This window comes from Talpa occidentalis, unplaced genomic scaffold, assembly GCF_014898055.3.
Source record: "Talpa occidentalis isolate TD23 unplaced genomic scaffold, MPIMG_talOcc4v2.1 talOcc4.13, whole genome shotgun sequence".
Classification (NCBI taxonomy): Eukaryota; Metazoa; Chordata; class Mammalia; order Eulipotyphla; family Talpidae; genus Talpa; species Talpa occidentalis.
The window spans coordinates 49,636,613-49,653,510 of NW_023601322.1; the positions used below are offsets into that span (position 1 = coordinate 49,636,613).

The 16,898-nt window shown below is 41.6% G+C and overlaps 1 protein-coding gene across 1 annotated transcript in view; it reads left to right on the plus strand.

Moving 5' to 3' along the window:
- Positions 1 to 16,898, plus strand: part of RAB31 (RAB31, member RAS oncogene family) — a 155,079-nt gene that overhangs the window by 100,201 nt on the left and 37,980 nt on the right. Inside the window, exon 5 of the mRNA XM_037508843.2 lies at positions 47 to 153. Coding sequence (XP_037364740.1) covers positions 47 to 153 — 107 coding nt within the window. The remainder of the gene's footprint in view (positions 1 to 46; positions 154 to 16,898) is intronic.

A 16,898-nucleotide genomic window follows, 5' to 3' on the forward strand; every position in this document is an offset into this window, starting at 1 on the left:
TATGTTAGTGGGACTTTTCAATGATTCATTTATACTTTTGGTTTAGGATTCATTTCATACCTTGAAGAAATGGGTGAAAGAGCTGAAAGAACATGGTCCAGAAAACATTGTGATGGCCATTGCTGGGAACAAGTGTGATCTCTCAGATATTAGGTAGGATGTGTGGTCAATACCCTTCATCCCTGAATGTTTAAATGTAAAAAACTCTTGTGCCTGTGTTGTTAAGTCAGTTCTCAGTGCAGCTGTTAAGTCCGTTGTTAAGTCTGTTCGCAGTGCAATGATCATTCACTTGTGGTGGTGGAGGGTGGTATTTATTCTGCCAGAGTAGAATAAAGGGAAAGTAATAGGAAATTACAAATTAGATGGGCCACCAGTGCTAATCAGATCTCCTATACAGACCATAGTTACATCCCTGATTGTAGATGTCTTTGGGCTAGATTGTTACCTTTTCTGTTACTATAACTTCACCTATCACTATTTTAGTAATGCTTTCCTATGGTAAGGAGAGTTAGAATTCATAACATTTTCGGGGCCTCCCCTGTGGCGCAGCGTTTGAGCACTGGGTTGCGAAGCTGCCCGCAGCCTCTGCAGCGCCCGTTCAATCCCCGGCCGCTCCCGGCTACCGGAGGAGGGTCCCACATGGCGCGCAGACCTCTCCTGCCACCCGCTGCTCCCCTCAGCAGTGTACTTCCGTCTGCCTGCTCTGCTCCCTGCTCTGGCTCTGGTGAATTCTCTCACCCTCCCACACTTCTGACTGTACCCAATGCGTGCATAAACAAACAAACAAACAAACAAATAAACAAACAAATAAATAAATAAATCTTTAAAAAAAAGAATTCATAACATTATCCATAGCACCCCTATTTATATTAGTTTTAGACTTTAATGTAAGGATATGATCAAATCAATGTAATTACACTATTTTGTTCTAAGATCTGAATATGATACATCATATATGAGTGCTTTGACTGCCCCCAGAGACACGGTATTGTTGAACTTCCTTTACCTGGAAGGAGATTTGTAACAATTCAGACCACATAGATTGGAGATTTAATGATATTCCTATCTGGTCTGGTAAGTTAGCTATTTTTACTAAATTAAATGTTATGAAAAAGGAAATCATGAATTTATGTTGTCTCCATTCCCCTGGTTAATTTAATTCTCAGTATTCCAGTAGTTGTTTTTCATAAAGACAACAGCAACATGCTTCAGGTTTGGCTAATCCAAATATGATTAAAACAAAATGAAATGAACAGTGAAAATGGATCTTGCAAAAGCTCTTAACATGGCCTTTGACAAATCACTCTGTTTATCTGGAATTTCAAAAGCTCTATATCACATAGCATCAGGTTGGTTTATATAAACAGCTATAAATACCACTTAATCATTTGTTTTTCTGGAGGCTGGGCAAATCTTTAGACTCTAGTCTTAGTTCGAATCTCTGTCTTCTTTACTGTAATCTTAAAACAGCTTACTCATATAGATTTCCCAGCAGGATCACTTTAACTTTTGTCATTGTAACAGGGTGGGATGGGTGGGTAGAGATAGCCTCAGTTGATGTGGTAGGGTTGAAGTAAAGGTGTGACTTTATGTGGAACTAAACCTCCCAATTGTGGAAGAGCTGAATGACTAGAATTTAAGCAGAAGATGATTTAAACTTGAATGGAATTAGTTAGGACTCTTGGTTACTTGGAACTGAAACCCATTTGAAATTCATTTCAAGGAAAAGGGGAATTTATCCGAAGACATATTGGTATCCACATGGATACAGGTCTCCAGTGTTTGATATGTTTCATCTTCAATCTCTGGAAGATATTGATGTCTTCTTTGTGGCACTTTTTCTGCTTCTAGTCTAAATTGCCATGGAGGGATTTTCTCCATATCATGACATTTGTGGCCAAGGGAGAGGATTTGGGTGGCACAACATAATTTTTCCCTTCATTACCCTGAGAATGGAATAGTGCATGGGTATACAAAGGGCCTTTTCTGAAACAGTGCACCCCAGCCAAAGAAATCATGTCATTGTTATAGGACAGGGAGAGGGGCAGCCCAAACCCCGCAAACCTGCCTATTCTAAATGGGTTCTACCATCCGCCGCATCAACACAAAACATATGAGACTTTAATGGGAAGGAACTTTAATAAAACTAGGAAACAATACAGGTAAGGCAAAGAGTCTAGTTTCTAAATGAAGCACCCAAAGTTACCCATCCCCTCGTGGGTAAAAGTCCATCCATATGGGAATGGTCCAGAGCAAGGCCCCAAAGCCTGCCACAAGTCTAAAGCATCTTCCAGTGGGGACCCACAGAAAAGGGTCAGAAACAACGAGACAAGCCCGGAAGGAAAAGAGCAAAATCAACATCAAGATAAAAGCTGCCATTGTCACCTCCCCATGGGTCTCACCCACATCTGTGTCACCCAGTCCACGACCAAAAGACAAGCGCAGTTTCTTCACATGTCTCTAGGCTCCACGCGCCTCCTCCAGGTCTCCTGGCTCCATCCTGCTTCTTCCTTCCTCAGTCTCTTCTGCAGTTTTTCCTCTCCCTGCTCAGCTCCACCCTCCCTTGGGTGGGGCAGGGAACCTCCCCCTTTCCTGGGGACCACCCTGTTACATCATGACATGCTGGCTTGGTCACCAGCTCCTAAACAAACTATTTTTGGGGGTGTACCTTTCATTCAGCAAGCATTCTGCTCTGTGCCCAGCTGATCTTTTTATATATTTTCAAAATGATCCACTAACGTCATCCATCCATCTTACGTCCAACCATAAAGTCACTCAAAGGCCCTCCATTCCCAATGGAAGACAATCCATAACCACTTCAGCTATTCATTACATTCAGAGTTCATGGGTCCACTTTCCCATGAGTCCAAGTAATATTCTTTCCCGTCCAATTTGACTACAGTGAGTTCTGAGTGTGGCTTGCCAACATCCTGCTGTTGAGGTTTAAAGTGTGGATATATACCTTTTATTAGACTCAAAATTATTATTATTATTTTTGAGGTAATGTTGGTTTACACTGTTGCTTGTATTCTGGAAGTACATGATCCCCAATTTCTGTGCCATTACTATAGCACTCCCACTACCAAAGCACCCATTGTTCACCCGCATAGTCTATTGTGTTCCCTTCCCATTTTGTGCTCATCCCTCCAACTCCCCTTTTCCACCTCCTCTGAATGTCTCAGTTCTATAGTTTGGCTTTATCTTAACCCTTTTTTCTGGTTTCTCTATATTCCACAATAAGTGACACCATCTGGTGTTTGTCTTTCTCCTTGTGATTTATTTTGCTTAGCATAATCCCTTCCAGCTCCATCAATGTTGCCACAAATAACATGACTTTGCCTTTTTTGATCGTTGAGTAGAACTCCATGGTGTGTATACACCACATCTTTTTGATCCACTCATGTATTTTGGGCATTAGGTTGTTTCCATAGTTGGGCTATTGTAAACAATGCTGCATTGAACCTAGGAGTGCAAGTTTCCCTTTGAATTAGTGTGTTTGTATTCTTAGCATAGATACCTAGGAGTGGAATTGCTAGGTGGTATGGAAGATCCATTTTTAATCTTTTTTTTTTTTTTTCAAGATTTGTTTATTTATTTATACAAGCACTGGGTACAGTCAGAAGCGCAGGAGGGTGAGAGAATTCACCAGAGCCAGAACGGGGAGCAGAACAGGCAGACGGATGAAATACACTGCTGAGGGGAGCAGCGGGCTGGGCAGGAGAAGCGCCATGTGGGTCCCTTGCCAGCGGCCCGGGATCTAACCGGCGCTGCAGAGGCTGCGGGCAGCTTCACAGCCCAGCACTCAACTGCTGCGCCATCAGGGAGGCCCTCCATTTTTAATCTTTTGAGGCACCGTCTACTGCTTTCTATAGGGGCTAGACCAGCTTACATTCCCACAAACAGTGTTAGAGGGATTCCTTTTCTCCACACCCTCTCCAACACTTGTTTTGATCTTTTTGATATAGGCCATTCATAAGTGAGGTGTTAGCTCATTGTGGTTTAATTTGCATTTCTCCGATGAACTTTTTTTCATGTGCCTGTTGGCTATCTTACACAAAATTACTTTAAATGTTACTTATTGAATAATGGAACAAGGAAATTACTCTTTGGAATTCTTCAAGCCTGAAGAAGTGATTAAGTCAACATGAAAGATAATTTGATTAAGTAAATGTTAACTTTAAAGCATTTATATATTTTTTTAAATGAATTTATTAGTATATTTTATTGAGATAATGTGCAAAGCATAAAATCCATCTTTTTTTTTTAAAGATTTATTTATTTATGCACACAAGAGCTGGGGTACAGGTCAGAGATGCAAGGGGTGAGAGGATCCACCAGAGACAGAGTGAGGAACAGAGCAGGCAGACTGATGAAACACACTGCTGAGGGGAGCAGTGGGCATGACAGGAGAGGTCTGCTGCGCCATGTGGGACCCTCACTGGCTGGCCAGACTCAAACTGGTGCTGCAGAGGCTGCGGACAGCTTCACAGCATGGCGCTCAACCGCCTGTGCAACCAGGGGAGGCCCTAAGAGAAAATCTTTTTTTTTTTTTTTTTAGGTTTTATTTATTTATTTATGCAAGCACTGGGTACAGTCAGAAGCATGGGAGGGTGAGAGAATTCGCCAGAGCCAGAACAGGGAACTGAACAGGCAGACTGATGAAGTACACTTCTGAGGCGAGCAGCGGGCACAGCAGGAGAGGTCTGCGCGCCATGTGGGACCCTCGCTGGTGGCCAGGGATCGAACTGGTTCTGTAGAGGCTGCGGGCAGCTCAACTACTGCATCATGAGGGGAGGCCCACCTAAGAGAAAATCTTAAGTATCTAGAACTAGGCAAGAGTTCTTAGACTTGATAGCAAAAGCACAAGCCATGTAAAGAAAAATTGATAAATTGGACCTCCTTAAAATGAAAAGCACTGTTCTGAAAAAACCCATGTGAAGAAGATGAAAGAGAAACTATAGACCGAGTGAGAACATTTGCAAGTCACCTAATTTCCCAAAGGGCTCTCTTGTGGACCATATAAAAAACTCTCAAAACTTAACAGTTCTTAAAAAATCTAATTTTCACATGGGCAAAAGAGATAACAGACATTTCACCCAGGAGAATATCAAAATGTTGAGCAAAGAGCTGAAAAATGTTCAGTATCATTAACAGACTCATCACAATGACTAAAATAAAAACAGTGACAACATGTAATGCTGATGGGGATAGGTTAAAATTGGATCACTCATCCATTGCTGGTGTGAATGTAAAGTGGTACACTCACTCTGGAAAACAGTTTGGCAGTTTATTTTAAAACTAAATATGCACTAACCATATGGTCCAGCAATCACATTGCTGGGCATTAATCCCAGAGAAATGAAAATGTACATTCACACAAAACCTGCACATGAATATTCATAGAAAGTTTATATGTAATAGATCAAAACTGGAATCAGCCCAGATGTTCTTTATTTTTATTTTTGTTTTTTTATTTAAATTTTATTTTTATATTCCCTATACAATTACAACCCCCTTATTTTGACCCCAAGCCCTCCTCTCCCCACCCCCCACCCCCACCCCCCATAGAGTGTCTCTGGTTCATAGTTGTTTGTTGATTTTGATATTTTCTTTCTTATAGTTATTCTTTTTCCTGTTCCCTTATTTAAGTTTTCTAAATTCCTTCTATGAGTGAGACCATCAGGTATTTCTCTTTTTCTTTCTGGCTTATTTTGCTGAGCATGATCCCTTCCAGCGGCATCTATGTTGCTGCAAATTGCATGTGTTTATCTCTTTTGAATGCTGAGTAATATCCATGGTGTATATGTACCACATCTTCTTGATCCAGTCATCTATTTTTGGGCATTTGGGCTGTTTCCAAAGCTTAGCTATTGTAAATAGTGCTGCTATAAACATAGGAGTGCAGGTGCTCTTTGGAATTGATGTTTCTGTGTCCTTTGGGTAAATACCTACGAGTGGAATTGCCGGCTCATATGGAAGCTCTATGTTTAGTAGGTCAAGAAATCTCCACACAGCTCTCCATAGTGGCTGGATCAGTTTGCACTCCCACCAACAGTGCAGGAGAGTTCCTTTTTCTCTACAACCTCGCCAACATTTGTTGTTGCTAGTTTTTTTTAAATATGTGCCATTCTCACTGGTGTAAGATGGTATCTCATGGTAGTTTTGATTTGCATTTCCCTGATGACAAGTGATGTTGAACATTTTTTCATATGCCACTTGGACATTTGCATTTCCTCTACAGAGAAGTTTCTTTTTAGCTCTTCTGCCCATTTTTTGACTGGATTATTTTCTTTGTTTTTGTTGAGTCTCATCAGCTCTTTGTAGATTTTTGTGATCAGTCCTTTATCATAGGTGTTGTGTGCAAAAATGTTCTCCCAGTTGGTGGGGTTTCTTTTTGTTTTTGTTATTGTCTCTTTTGCTGTGCAGAAGCTCTTTAATTTGATGTAGTCCCAGCTGTTTATCTTTGCCTTCACTATCACTGCTTTGGGTGATGTGTCTGTAAAGATGTCTTTGATGTGCGTATCATGTAGTGTTCCACATATATTTCCTTCTATGTATTTTATGGTTCCAGGTCTTATGTCTAGTTCTTTAATCCATTTTGAGTTGGCTTTTGTGCATGGTGTTAGGTAGTAGTCAAGCTTCATTCTTTTGCATGTAGCAACCCAGTTTTCCCAGCACCATTTACTGAACAAACTTTCTTTGCTCCAATGCATATTCTTTGCTCCTTTGTCAAAGATTAGTTGACCATAACTCTGTGGGTTTATTTCTGGATTTTCTATTCGATTCCATTGGTCTGTGTGTCTGTTCTTGTTCCAATACCATGCAGTTTTGATGATTATGGCTTTGTAGTATAGTTTGAAGTCTGGGAGTGTGATGCCGCCATTCCCTTCTTTTTTTTTCAGGAGAGCTTTGGCTGTTTGGGGTTTTTGGTGATTCCAAATGAATTTCATCAATAATTGTTCTATTTCTTTGAAGAATGACATTGAAATTTTTATTGGAATAGCATTGAATCTGTATATTGCTTTTGGTAGGATGGCCATTTTAATAATGTTTATTCTTCCAATCCATGAGCAGGGGATGTCTTTCCATTTCTTTGTGTCTTCTTCTATTTCTTTTAACAGTGTTTTATAGTTTTCTTTGTATAGGTCCTTTACTTCTTTTGTTAGATTTATTCCCAAGTATTTGATTTTTTTGTTTTCGATAATTAAAGTGATGGTTTTTTTGATTTCTTCTTCAGATTTATTGTTTGTGTATAGGAAGGCTACTGACTTTTGCATGTTGATTTTGTATCCTGCCACTTTGCTGAACTGATTGATGAGTTTAATTAGTTTTTCTATGGAGTTTTTAGGGTTCTCTATGTAGATTATCATATCATCTGCAAATAGTGATAGTTTGACTTCTTTTTTTCCTGTTTGGATTCCTTGTGTGTCTTTCTCTTGTCTTATTGCTCTGGCTAGGACTTCCAGTATTACATTGAAAAACAGTGGTAAGAGTGGGCATCCTTGTCTTGTTCCAGATCTTAATGGAAATGCTTTCAGCTTTTCACCATTGAGAATGATACTGGCTGTTGGCTTGTTGTATTTGGCCTTTATGATGTTGAGGTATGTTCCTTGTATCCCAAGAATTTCAAGGGCTTTTATCATGAATGGGTGTTGCACTTTGTTGAAAGCTTTCTCAGCATCTATTGATATTATCCATACGGTTTTTATATTTCTTTTTGTTGATCTGTTGGATAACGTTGATTGATTTTCGGATGTTGAACCATCCTTGTGTCCCTGGAATGAATCCTACTTGGTCGTGGTGAATTATCTTATGGATACATTGTTGGATTCTGATAGCTAAAATTTTATTGAGGATTTTTGCATCAGTGTTCATTAGGGAGATTAGCCTGTAGTTTTCTCTTTTTGTCTTGTCCTTGTTCGGTTTTGATATTAGTGTAATGTTGGCTTCATAGAACATGTTTGGTATTATCCCTTCCTTCTCAATTTTTTGGAAGAGTTTGTGAAGGATAGGCACTAATTCGTCTCTGAATGTTTGGTAGAATTCATTTGTAAATCCATCAGGTCCTGGGCTTTTGTTTTTGGGGAGGTTTTTGATTACCATTTCAATTTCGCTGCTTGTAATTGGTCTGTTTAGCTGTTCTATTTCTTCTTTATCTAGCTTTGGGTGATTGTAGAGTTGTAGGAATTTGTCCATCTCCTCTAGATTGTTGAACTTGTTTCCATATAACTGTTCATAGTAGTTACTGATTATTCTTTTGATTTCTGCTGTGTCCTTTGTAATTTCTCCTCTTTCATTTATGATCCTGTTTATTTGTGCTTTCTCCCTTTTTTCCTTTGTGAGCCTGGCTAGGGGTTTGTCTGTTTTATTTATTTTTTTCGAAGAACCAGCTCTTGGTTTCATTGATCTTTTGGATTGTCTTTTTAGTTTCAATTTCATTTATTTCTGCTTTGGTTTTTATTATTTCTTTTCTTCTACTGGTTTTGGGTTTTGTTTTTTTTTTGTTGTTGTTGTTGTTGTTGTTGTTGTTTTTCTAGATCTTTGAGCTTTGAGATTAGGTTGTTTCTTTGAGTTCTTTCTTGTTCCTTGATGTGAACCTCCATTGCTATATATTTTCCTCTTATTATTGCTTTTGCTGCATCCCATACATTTAGGAAATTGGTGTCCTCCTTGTCATTCAATTCAAAGAATTTTTTAATTTCTTCTTTGATCTCCTCAATAGTCCAGTGGTCTTCCAGAAGTGTGGTTTTCAATCTCCATGGGTAGGAGATTACCTTGCCTTCTTTTTATGGTTTATTTCTAGTTTGATGCCTTCATGGTCAGAAAAGATGGTTGGTATGATTTCAGTCTTGGTATATCTGTTGATGTTTGTCTTGTGTCCCAGTATGTGATCGATCCTGGAGAATGATCCTTGTGTGCTTGAGAAAAATGTGTGCTCAGATTTTTTGGGTTTAGTGTTCTATAGCTGTCTGTTAAGCCCAAGTGCTCTAGATCCTTATTTAGAGCTTTAGTGTCTTTATTTATTTTTTGTCTCGTTGATCTATCCATTGTTGATAGTGGTGTGTTGAAGTCTCCCACTATGTATGTGTTTTCTCTGATGTCTGTTTTCAGAGAGGACAACAGTTGTCTGATATATTTTGGTGCTCCTTCATTTGGTGAATATATGTTAATGGGTGTTATTTCTTCTTGAAGTATTGTCCCCTTGATCATAATGTAGTGACCGTTGGAGTATCTTTTTACCTTTTTGAGTATGAAATCTGTTTTATCTGATATCAGTATAGCTGTTCCTGCTTCCTTTTTTGGTCCATTTGCTTGTAGGATTGTTTTCCATCCTTTAACTTTGAGTCTATTTTCATCTTTTGTAGCTAAATGAGTTTCCTGGAGACAGCAAAAAGTTGGGTTTTGTTTCTTAATCCAGCCTTTGACTCTGTGTCTTTTTATTGAAGAGTTTAGTCCATTTACATTTAGAGTTAATATTGATATGTTAACATCTGTATTTGCCATTGTGTTTGTCTTTCCTTTGATTTTATTTATTTACTCTTTTAATAACTTTTTTTTTTTTTTGGCCTTCTTTTGTCGTTATTCGTCCCTCTGACTTCTGGCTTTAGGACTCCTTGTAGTATTTTTTGGAGTGGGGGTTTAGTTGTAATGAAATTCCAGAGTTTCTGTTTGTCTGGGAAGGTCCTTATTCTTTCTTCATAGAGGAAGGAGAGTTTTGCGGGATAGAGTATTCTTGGTTGGCATCTGTTTTCTTGGAGTCTGTTGACTAAGTCCCTCCACTCTGTCCTTGCCCGTAGTGTTTCTTCGAAGAAGTCTGATGTCAGTCTGATTGGTTTTCCTTGAATGTTATCTGTTTCTTCCCTCTTGTCAGCTTCATTATTTTTCCTTGTCTTGGGTTCTTTACTATTATATGTCTTGCTGTATTTTTCTTTCATCATGGAAGTTTGGTGTTCTTCTTGCTTCTCTATATCAATTTTCAGCTCCTCCTTCACGTTTGGGAAGTTCTCTTCAATTATTTCCTTGAATATTTTCTCTGTTCCTACATTTCTCTCCTCTCTTTCTGGGATTCCTATAACTCTTTTTTTTTTTTTTTAAGATTTATTTTATTTATTTATACAAGCACTGGGTACAGTGAGAAGCGCAGGAGGGTGAGAGAATTATTCACCAGAGCCAGAGTGGGGAGCAGAGCAGGCAGAAGGACCGAAGTACACTGCTGAGGGGAGCAGCGGGCGGCAGGAGAGGTCTGCATGCCATGTGGGACCCTCCTCCGGTGGCCGGGGAGCAGCCAGGGATCGAACTGGCGCTGCAGAAGCTTCGGGCAGCTTCTCAACCCAGCGATCAACCGCTGCGCCACCGGGGAGGCCTGATTCCTGTAATTCTTACAGTGCCTTTCCTCATGGAGTCAAATAGTTCCCGAAGTCTGTCTTCCATCTTTTTCCTTCGTACTTCTCTTTCCTTTTCTGTTTTGGTTCTTTTTATTTCTGCGTCTTCAAGAGTACTTATTCGTTCTTCCATTTCATCTATTCTGCTTTCATTGCTTTTCCCAGAGTTCTTTAGCGCCTCCATTAATTCTTTGATCTCCTGCATTTCTTCTACTTCCCTCTTTAGGGACTCAATTTCATTCTCCTGAGCGTTGTTTTCCTCAATGACTTCCATCAGTTTTTTCATCATGGCAATTTTAAATTCTTTTTCTGGAAGGCTCAGAATTTCTTCCAAGTCACTGTAGTTGCAAGCTGGTGGGTGGTTTTTTGTTTTTTTTTTTTTTGTGGTGTGTCTTTTTTCTGAGGCGTTGCTGCTTTGCTTATAGTTTTTCTTTTCCCTCCTGCCTGTCTTCTAATTTGCCTTATGCGTTGGGACACTGTGCTGCTGGTACTGGCTGGCATCTTTTTTTTTTTTTTTTTTTTTTTAAAGATTTATTTTATTTATTTATTTATACACGCACTGGGTACAGTCAGAAGCGTGGGAGGGTGAGAGAATTCACCAGAGCCAGAGCGGGGAGCAGAGCAGGCAGAAGGACCGAAGGACACTGCTGAGGGGAGCAGCGGGCGGCAGGAGAGGTCTGCGCGCCATGCGGGACCCTCCTCCGGTGGCCGGGGAGCAGCCTGGGATCGAACCGGCGCTGCAGAGGCTGCGGGCGGCTTCGCAACCCAGCGCTCAACCGCTGTGCCACCAGGGAGGCCCTGGCTGGCATCTTTTTGGTGTGTTCTTTCGGGAGTTTCAGAAACTGGCAATCCAAATGAGTCAAAAACTGTTATGCCAGAAGTCTAGTGAGGCAGTGGTACTTTGAGTATGTTAATGGTCACTGTCACAGAATCTCTCCTCCTTCTGTGTTTAGTTACAAAGGTGCATCTTGAAGTCCCACAGACTTCCCTGGAGGTGGGGTAGCTGGATTGCACTCTGGGTTCCAAATCTCTGGATCCTCCTCTGGGCTCCGACTTCCTGCCAGGTGGGACCGGGTTTGTGGGGCCTTCAGCTCACCTCTGACTGCGCGGGGAACCTTCTCCCTCTGGCTCCACAGGGAGCCTTCTGCCAGATTCACGCAGTCTTTATTGAAGAAAGGTCCCTGTTCTAAAAAGGCAATGCGGGTACGCACTCCCCTGCGTGCCCTGTCTGCCTTGGCCTTGGGTGCCCACTCCCCCTCTGGGTTCGGACTGCTGGCCAGAAGGGGCCTGGCCTGGGCGAACTTCCCAGCTCACCTCTGCCTCCTCCCGGAGCCTTCTGCTGGTTTCAAGCAGTCTTTATTGAAGAAAGATCCCTATTCTAAAATGGCGATTCGGAGACAGGCACACTCTTCCACACACCTGGTCTACCCCGGCCCTGGGTGCCCGCTCCCCCTCTGGGTTCAGACTGCTGGCCAGAAGGGGCCTGGCCTAGCCCAGATGTTCTTTAGAAGGTTGAAAAGCTAAGTCAACTATGGTGCATCTATTCCATGGAGTACTACTCAGCAGTAAAAAGAAGCTTTGGGGCCTCCCCTGGTGGCACAGTGGTTGAGCGCTGGGTTGAGAGGCTGCCCACAGCCTCTGCAGCACCAGTTCGATCCCTGGCTGCCTGCGAGGGTCCCACATGGTGCGCAGACCTCTCCTGCCACCCGCTGCTCCCCTCAGCAGTGTACTTTGTCAGTCTGCTTATTCTGTTCCCCGCTCTTTCTTGCTTTGGTGAATTCTCTCACCCTCCCATGCTTCTTACTGTACCCAGAGCTTGTATAAATAAATAAATAAATAGATAGATAGATAAATAAATAAATAAATAACTCTTTAAAAAAAAAGAAGAAGCTTTGGATGCATGCAACTTGGACCACTCTCCAAGGGAATTGTCCTGTGGGAATAAAGGCAATCTCAGTGGCTTCACGATGTATAAATTCCATTATGTAACGGTCTTGAAACATTTTAGAAATAGGACAGATTAGTGGCTGACAGGGGTTATGGTCAAGAATCTTGTGGGTAGGAGAGGGGGAGAAAAGTGGGTATGGATATAAAAGGGTGACAATAAGGATCCTTGTGCAAGGCATCATCTTCTCTCTTAGATACACAGACATACACAAGTGATAAAATTGTGTAGAACTTAAATGCACATGCATGCATGCACGCGCACACACACACATATGAGTACCAGTAAAACTGGGCAAAACCAAATAAGATAGAGTATATTAATGTTAATAACTTATTTAGGTTATTTTACTGGAAAATGTTTGCAAGATGTTACCATTTGGGGAACTTGGGAAAAGTGTACAAGGGCTGTCTTGGTATTATGTTTTATAAGTGGAAGCAATTCTATCATCTCAATAAAAATTTCAATTAATGAAAAGTTGATTTAGATATAAATAATAAATATTATAACAGTGGTATATATATGGAATATATATCTGCACACACATATGCATGCTTTATATATTATATATGATTGGCTAAGGTTTTGTAGTAACACTAGACCAAATGATGAATTTAACCACACCCAGTATATCCGATGTACAAAAATCCAGGATAACTATATTAAAAACTTATATTTAGAAAGACAGGGAAGAGGAAGCCTGAAGTAATGGTCCTTTCCTGGAGTGTAAACTGTCTTCTACTAGACAATAATAATGTGTTAAATAATGGGCATCTGGTGCTGACACCTTTCCATGGCAGTGGAATCAGGCACTTGGTAAATCTGGCTACTCCAGATTCTGCTGCTGATGTGATTTTTTTTCTGAGGACTTCGCCAAATCTCTACACCCCAGATTTTATATAGAGCTTGATCTTCTTTTCCTTTAATCTTGAAACATTTTGCCCTCCTGTATTTGCCAGAAGACTATTTCATTTTTCATTCGGGGTTGGGGAAAGGCAGGGTATAGATTTAGCATGCATGCGTGTGTGCGTGTGTGTGTGTGTGTGTGTGTGTGTGTGTGTGTGTGTACAAGGGAGAGAGTCTGTAGGTGGAACCTGTCTCATTTAACAGGCTTTGGTTATGTAAGCTTGTAAATCCTTAAGAGGGAGTTGTGCCTGGTGTATTTTGAGAGTGCAGGGGAATTTAAATGGAATTAACTTCCTGAACTTGACTCAGCACACTTGACGCATGTGTGTGCAGAAGTGCTTTGCAGAGATATGCAATCACTGGGTCGATGTGTTTCATATTCACGCAAATTGTAGAAGATGGTATGAAGGCCTGACCACATTACTCAGAGTGATAGGTCAGGTGAATTCAGGACTTTTAGTCTGGGTTTGTTTTAAGCTACTGATATTTGTGAGAGATTTTCTTGAATATCTTGAAGGATTTAAACAAAGTTTCTCTGTACTCAAATTATGTGGAGTTGGAATAATGTGTTGTCTCTCTGACTCTGAGGCATACAAGCAAACAAATGGCATAGTGTATGTGAGAAAACTGACTTGGGACTATATACAGCAGGTGCTCAGTGGATGTCACTTCCCTTCTTTACTGCCACTCACTTCCCTCCCTAATGACCATGTCATATCCCCTATTGGGGGCTGAGGAATGGGGCCATTTCCTTCTCTGCTGAAGTATGGATGGTAATGTTGCAGACAATTTAGGGGCAAGTAGTGTTGAAAGAAGAGAACCTAGACTGAACTGAGTGTGTGGGGCCTGGGATAGCACCTACTTGAAGAACCTGGGTAGCTCAGGCATAGAGAGGAAACGTACAGTTTGCTCCATCCAGATAGCAGGGGAAGCTGCTGCCGTGCTGCAGAGGCAGGTCTCTGTGTTTCTGAGCAAGTAACTTGTGATATGGGGCTGATTCTAGGTAGCTCTCAGGAGGGCAAGATTTGGCCTGGGATCTGGATACAAAAGAAATCACAGAAAGTTTGGGGAAGCCTCAGGAGACTTCATGGCCTTGATCTGTGCCTGGCAGAAGAATTAGGGCAAATGCGTTAGAAAAGAAGTAAGTCATCCTGCTTCAAGTAGTCTTAGAAGTTCCATGAACAAAAGAAACATATAGGGTACTTATTAAAAAGTCAAATTCCAGGACTCAACTGTAGAGATTCTGATTCAGTCGTCAGGGGCAGTGTGGGGACACACACATTTTTAAAAGTGATGCTTTTATAAGTGGGCCAAGGGTCACACGTGGAAGAGCATTGTCTCAGGTGATAGGCATTTATGGGAAGGAAGAATGAGGAAGTCTTAGGACCTCGCTGGGCATTTGTCCAGGTCACTGGCTGCAGACCACACCTGCCTGGATCTTCCCCTCACCTTTCTGACCTCACAGAGGATGGAAACAGTGGCTTACCACCTTTCTGGATTTGGAAGTAGCACCGTTCACCTATCATCTAGTCATCCCTTCAGAAGCAGACCTAGTTCTCTGGCCTGTCTCTTTTACCTCACACACAGATGGTCATCAGGAGAAAATATACAGATTGGTTAGTTTGCCTCCATCTAATAGTATCAGACTCACCCATGGGCCAGCATCTTACACCTAGCAACCTCCTGGATATCCAGCCCATACTTGGTTGCCTTGGATTTGGACAAAGGATTATGATCTCTTCTCTGTGGCACTTTCATGAGAGGGACTGCAGGTATTTCAAGAATAGATGAGAGGGGGGCCTCCCCGGTGGCTCAGCGGTTGAGCGCTGGGTTGCGAAACTGCCCGCAGCCTCTGCAGCACCGGTTCGATCCCCGGCTGCTCCCCGGCCACCAGAGGAGGGTCCCGCATGGCGCGCAGACCTCTCCTGCCGCCCGCTGCTCCCCTCAGCAGTGTACTTCGGTCCTTCTGCCTGTTCTGCTCCCTGCTCTGGCTCTGGTGAATTCTCTCACCCTCCCGCACTTCTGACTGTACCCAGTGCTTGTATAAATAAATAAATAAATAAATAAATAAATCTTAGAAAAAAAAAAAAAAAGAATAGATGAGAGGGACTGGGGACTGCAGGTATTTCACTCTCTGCTTTGATTGACAGTGGGGGCAGGATTCTCCAAATGCCAAGGTTAAAGGAAGAAGAGACCATCCTCTTCTACCCCCAATCCTTCAGCTAGAATCACACCCTTCACACTTCCTAGTGCCTTACAAGCAAATCGACCTGAAACTATATAAGAAGTAATCTCTTAGGAGGAATTGCTCTCACCCTACTTTATAACAGGTTGCAGTATTCTTTCTTGATCTTCCTTTCCTGATTGAAGGACTTTCAACTCTACACATATCTCCTTTGACCTCTCAGTTAGGAACTCCTCCTATGTTTCTTGATAATTTGGATATTGGCCTTGCTCTGATGGAATCTAACTTGATTTCCTCTTCCAGTTCAGGGGTCTTTGTTGACTTTTCCTTGGGATGCCACCCTTACTGCCATTGATAGCTTTATGAACCAATCAGAAAGGGTGAAGAGGGATCATGTGGGAGAAGTACTGATAGAAGAAGTCCCCTAGGCCTAACTTATTTTATCTTGTAAGTGGTAGTGATAGGAAGTAACCCCAGAAAGTGATGTTGGAGACAGAAAGACTGGAGAGCAAGGGAACCTCCCACTCTGGGGGTGGGTTGGGGGGGATTAATGGCCTGGGATGGTTCTTCTGTCACTGGTTCCTCTGCCCAAGGTGTCTCCCATCCTCTATAAATTCAATCCAGGAGATCTTCAGGGATTGTGTGTCCTCTTGCCTCTTCTGAGAAATGAAATCATAACCCAGCCCTTTGGGTACCTTTAAGGGAATCACTGGGAGCAGGGCCACTGCCATGGAGCAGGTTGTACCCCAAGATGAGAGCATCTGTAGGTACAAGTGGAACAAGGATGCACTAAAAAAAAAGGTGTGCTCTCATTTTTCAGTCATTTGATTAGCAAATAATTTTCGAGTATAGCAAACTATATACTGTTGGAATACAAGATAAAAGGAGAGAGCATTTTCTTTAAAGCTATTACTTCTCTTTGGGGGAGCCAAGAATAGTACACATGGGAAGAAAAGATCTAGCAAGCAATCTAAAACTATATTTAAAGTTCCAGATGTTATGAACCGTCCAGAAGGGATAAAGGAATTCAGGAAGGAGAAAGTCCACAGACATGGAGAGTGAGTTGGAAATGTTCATGGATGAAATGTCACAAGCTGGGATGTGAAAACTGAGCTGGGTGGGAGGAAGCATCAAGAAGTCCATGGATGATGGATGAAGTCTTGGAGGTGGGAGTGAGTTTGGCAGCATTAGGTTGAAGAGGTCATCAGCAATACCCACTTGATAGTTTGCCCTGGAATATGGTAGAAAAAAGAGAGAGATAGTAAAGGGGGTGGTTTATTGTTGTTATTTTGCATTATGTTTTTACAACACTATGTGTGTCTTAGGGAGTATAGGTTTGCACCTTTACAAATGTATGGTATCACACATTATGAAGCACTAATAATCCTGGTTCATTGGGTCCCTCTCCCCAGAGTGAGGAGATAGTTTATGAATGAGCTGGAAAGTTTGCAAAGCACTTTTTGGACTTGATGTGCTGGGC